Genomic DNA, 4,765 nt, shown 5'->3' with positions numbered 1-4,765 from the left:
ACACCACACACACACTCACGTACACTACACACACACTATACACACACTCACACACTACACACACTCACGTACACTACACACACACTATACACACACTCACACTACACACACACACTATACACACACTCACACTACACACACTACACACTCACTACACACACTACACACACACTCACACACACTCACACTACACACACTACACACACACTACACACACACTATACACACACTACACACACACACAGAGAATTCGGTGGAGTAATACCTTTCATCCAACAGGGAAATGGGGGAGAAGGAAGTCCCAGGGAGGCGTCTCCAGCGGCTGGTTCCGGGGAGCCTGGTCGTGGTGGGGGATGCAGCAGGGATGCAGGGGAGGGGCTCGGAGAGGTCTGCACAGGCTGGGATGATGGGGGGGGGAGTCGGAGGCTGTCTACACCAGAAGCCCACTGAGGACAAGCCTCGGCACACCAGGCTTCAGAGAGAGGGCAGAGGGAGACGGCCCTTTCTGTGGAGGGGGGGGGGATGATCTGCATGACTCAGTGTCTACTCCAGGGGCTGTTTTGATGTAATTTTTTCAAAGAAACAAAGCCGTCGGCGTGGCCCCTGCACTGAGGATCCAGGAAGCCCCGCAGAGATGTGGGCAACGCGGTGATGCTGAGGACAGGGCCTGAAAAGCTCACAGAGCCCTCTCTTCAGCCCCTCGGGGATGCAGCAGCTCCTGGCAGCCCCTCGCACCCGTGTGCTGCTGTCCCCCAACCCCTCAGTCCCCCCTAGCCCTCTGCCTGGAAAGGGCAGAGGCTGGACATCAGAGAGCTCCTCCCAGGCCCTCCGGCCCCCTCTCCCAAGCCATGAGCCTCTCACCAAAACATCCCTACCACGGAGCCCAGCACCTGGCCTGGCACAGAGGGTACCCATTTTACAGATGAGGGAACTGAGGCCCAGAGACACACAGATACCAATAATAGTTAGTGCTTCTACAGCAGTTTAAAGTATGTAAAGCACTTTGCAAATAGGACCTCATTTGGAAAGTGAGGCAGGCAGCAGCAGTAAAGTGATTTGCCCAGAGACACACACCGGGTGAGTGTCTGAGGCCGGATCATGGGGCAGGGTCCCTCTGGCCCCTCAGCCATGTCTCCCCCTCCCCCGGACACCCCTGCTACCTTGGTTAACGCGGCCGTGCTGGGCTTGGAAAGTTTGCCTCCCGCCAGGCCGTCTGGCTTGCTCTTAGCTGTCCCCGGCGGTTTGGGCGCTGACACGGTCGTCCTGCTAGCTCTCTTCATTCTGGGCTGCCTCGGGGTGATGCATTGACAGGCAAATCTGAGGGGAGAAGCAGGGGGTCACATGGCAGCAGATGAGGGGCTGAGGCAAGCCCCGGACACACGGGCCAGAGGACAGCCCCACTGGGTGCTTCCTGTGACCTCGGGAAAGCCAGACAACATGGAGGAATGTTTCCAATGAGAAACACATGTCCAGCTGTCCCTCTCTGGGCGTCACTAACTAGAAACATGGGCTTGACCCGCACTCTCACTCAATACACGCCAGATCCACCCCGCCAAGGACAACCCCAACAAACCCTCTGGCACAAGTCTCTTTACCATGGCCCACCTGACACCCGCAAAGTGCAGTAAACCCTTCTCTTCTCTCCAGGCTATCCCCACAGAAGCCTTCCCACCCCCAGCCCTCAGCACAGAGCTTGGCATGTGGCTAAGGGCTTCACCTTTGGCGTAGGCACCTGGCACAAGCGTCTAACTCGCCAACTGATGATGAGAAAGGGCAAGCCAGCCAAGGAAAGCCCAACGTTTCCCAGTTATCTGCTGGCCCGGGCACCACCAGCCAGCTGGACTCTTACGACTAGGCATGGCAGAGGCCCGGGCCCTGCTGCACGCGGCCAGGCAGCTGAGGGCAGGGACACGGCCACCATCCCGCTCTCCCTTCGGGTCCGTCCCAATGAGGGCGTCACCGAGGCCTCCTGGCACGTCTGCAGCAGCACATCTGAGACATTTCACTTCTGAAGGAATATGTTCTAAGGGTTCCCTTACTCAGTCTGCCCAGCATGGATCCAAATGCGTTTCTGTCCCCAACAGCCTGGGAAGAGCAGCTCTGGAGACCACAGGCAGGCCAGAGGCAGGAGAGCCAAGATGGCGCCAATCTCACCAAGGAAGGACGCTCAAAGAACACACCTGCCCCTGCTGGTGCCCCCAAGGACCTCAGGAGGTGCCCCAGCCCAAGGCAGCTCACCCAGCCTGCACCTGAAGGCCTCAGGACCAGGGCCACCCTGCTGTGGTCAGGAAGGCTCCAATGCCAGGGGCAAAAGCTGCCCTCCCTGCAGGCAGAAAAGCGTAGGTGTGGAGCGCTCTCCTCCAAGGGTGCCGATTAGATCCCCCAATGTGGCCTGTCTGGAGAGCACATTCTGAGTGCTGGAGAGAAGGGGCCCTGAAGGGTCGGCCAGGAGAGACACCCCTATTTCTAGCAGAGGCTCTCACTGGACCCCAACAGGCCACATCACCCGTCCTACGAGGTCAGTGACCCCCAGCTGGGGCTTAATGTCGCTGCTGGCCCTCTGGGCAGCCTCTCAGGCTATCCTGTCCATGGCTTGTCGGCCCACTCACTGTCTCCTCCGTTAGACTGGGAGCTCCTCGAGGGGAGAGCCTGTCTCCTCTCTTTCTCTGTATCCCATGCTGGGCACACAGTTGGTGCTCCATAAATGCTTACTGACTGAGGGGGAAGGCCTGTGGTGTCCAAGAGCCACTAAACACCTAGAGGAAGATGGCTGGATTCGCTGCAGCCCAGTGCTGGCCACTCTCCTCAGGCTTTCCTGATGGGCCCACGGGCTCCTTCCTTGTGCCTGGAATGGCCACTGGACCGGTTCGCTGCCTGGGGCCCTGGCGCCCCGCCAGCAACGGCCAGAGGCCGCATCTGAACTGGGGCTCCCTGCAGTGCCTCTCCCTCAGGCTCTGGCCAGCGCTCTCTTGTCCTCTCTCCCAATACCTTCTCCTCTCCTGGGGTGGCAACCCTTACCTGAGGGCGTTCTGCCCAAAGGAAGGGAACTGGGATGGCTGAAACCTCCCCAATGAACTTGGGTTTACTGGCTAGAACTGGCTAGACCTTCTCAAAGACCAAGTCTTAAACCCAGATCACTCGGGATCTCACTGACTGGACAACAGGCCCCTGCCCAAGCACCCCCGATGATTACTTTCTGGGCCCTCCTGGCTCAGAGTGAATGTAAACAGTAACGCCCAGTGTGTTGTTTTTTTTTTTAATTAAAGGGGCCATCCCTTGACTCCCTTCTTAAAGAGGCCTGCTCACTGAATGGGTGTTGCCTCAGTCAAAGTGATAACTTGAAAAGACCCTAGCTTAAAAGGGCCAAGGTCCTTGGTTGCATCCTGATCTATACCTGACCATTGACCCAGACGGCTCCGGAGGAGAAAGTGAGGCCGGTGACTTGGCACAGCCCTCCCTCACTTAAATCCAATTCACTCGTACGTCATGTCATCATCTCCCTGACGTCACAGTCCCCTTCCAGAACGCAGGACAAACCACACACAACCCAACGCCCCCTGGTCACCTCCCCAGGGCACCCTGTGGGACCTTCGTTTTCCTCACCTGGGGCCTCTCGGTTGTCATCGCTGCAAACCCCAGGGTCCGAGCCGGGGTCCCGGGCGCCCGTTCTGTCAGGCGCTCCCCTCGTCCAGTGGCCCAGCTTCCCAATCTCCCCCGGTCAGCCCGGATCATGAAGCCCACCGAGCTCTCGGCTTGAGTCGCCTTCCCCTGGGCTCTGCTGCCTGCAGGCTGAGGAGCAGGACTCCCTCCCCACTCCCTGCTCTGGGGATCGACCAAAAGCACCAGATCAGAGGACAGGCCCCAGGCTGCCAAAAAAATCAGTCTCTAAAATGCTCCCAAGCCCCTGACCGGATTTCAAATATGGTCCAAAAATGCAGGGACCCTTGCCAAGGCTTGCTAACGGCCATTTCGCAAGTCGGTTGTTTTTTCCCTGCAAAGGAATCAGATGAGCTCGCCAGCTATAAACAGGCTGAAAAGCCCCATCAGTGCTGCCCGTTCAACGGCCACGAATCACGGCCTCCTGTGGCCCATCAGAGACACAGGCAAGGCGACGGACGGCAGGCTGGGGAGGATCTGCTTTTTCAACCAAAATACAGACAATAAACTGAAGAGGAAAAAAAACCCTTCACCTTCTGGCAATGGCTGACTACAGCTGACCAGAGCTGACTGGGGCTCACCAGGGCTGACGGGGGCCAGTCAGAGCCGACTGACCGGGGCTCACCAGGGCCAGCCAGGGCTGACGGGGGCCAGTCAGAACTGACTGACTGGGGCTCACCAGGGCCGGCCAGGGCTGACGAGGGCCAGTCAGAGCCGACTGACCGGGGCTAACCAGAGCTGACGGGGGCCAGTCAGAGCTGACTGACCGGGGCTAACCAGAGCTGACGGGGGCCAGTCAGAGCCGACTGACCGGGGCTAACCAGAGCTGACGGGGGCCAGTCAGAGCCGACTGACCGGGGCTAACCAGAGCTGACGGGGGCCAGTCAGAGCTAACTGACCAGGGCTCACTAGGGCCAGCCAGAACCGACTGACCGGGGCTCACCAGGGCCGGCCAGGGCTGACGAGGGCCAGTCAGAGCCGACTGACCGGGGCTAACCAGAGCTGACGGGGGCCAGTCAGAGCTGACTGACCGGGGCTAACCAGAGCTGACGGGGGCCAGTCAGAGCTAACTGACCAGGGCTCACTAGGGCCAGCCAGAACCGACTGA

The 4,765-nt window shown here is 59.1% G+C and overlaps 1 protein-coding gene across 2 annotated transcripts in view; it reads right to left on the bottom strand.

Moving 5' to 3' along the window:
* Positions 1–3,736, bottom strand: part of SPECC1L (sperm antigen with calponin homology and coiled-coil domains 1 like) — a 47,796-nt gene extending 44,060 nt beyond the window's left edge. Inside the window, exons 1-2 of one of the 2 annotated variants that reach the window (XM_027845619.1) lie at positions 3,604–3,736; positions 1,161–1,317 (exon numbers count right to left, since the gene is read on the bottom strand). In XM_027845619.1, the coding sequence (XP_027701420.1) occupies positions 1,161–1,280 (120 nt within the window). In that variant the 5' untranslated portion in view covers positions 1,281–1,317; positions 3,604–3,736. Of the gene's footprint in view, positions 1–1,160; positions 1,318–3,603 lie in introns of those variants that run through there. The other variant, XM_027845620.1, reaches the window with a different exon arrangement.
* Between the last annotated feature and the right edge of the window lie 1,029 nt (positions 3,737–4,765).

This window comes from Vombatus ursinus, unplaced genomic scaffold (genome assembly GCF_900497805.2).
Source record: "Vombatus ursinus unplaced genomic scaffold, bare-nosed wombat genome assembly UNPS02015012.1, whole genome shotgun sequence".
NCBI classification, from domain to species: domain Eukaryota; kingdom Metazoa; phylum Chordata; class Mammalia; order Diprotodontia; family Vombatidae; genus Vombatus; species Vombatus ursinus.
Note: the sequence above shows the minus strand (reverse complement) of the source record. Positions and strands in the feature narration are given on the sequence as shown.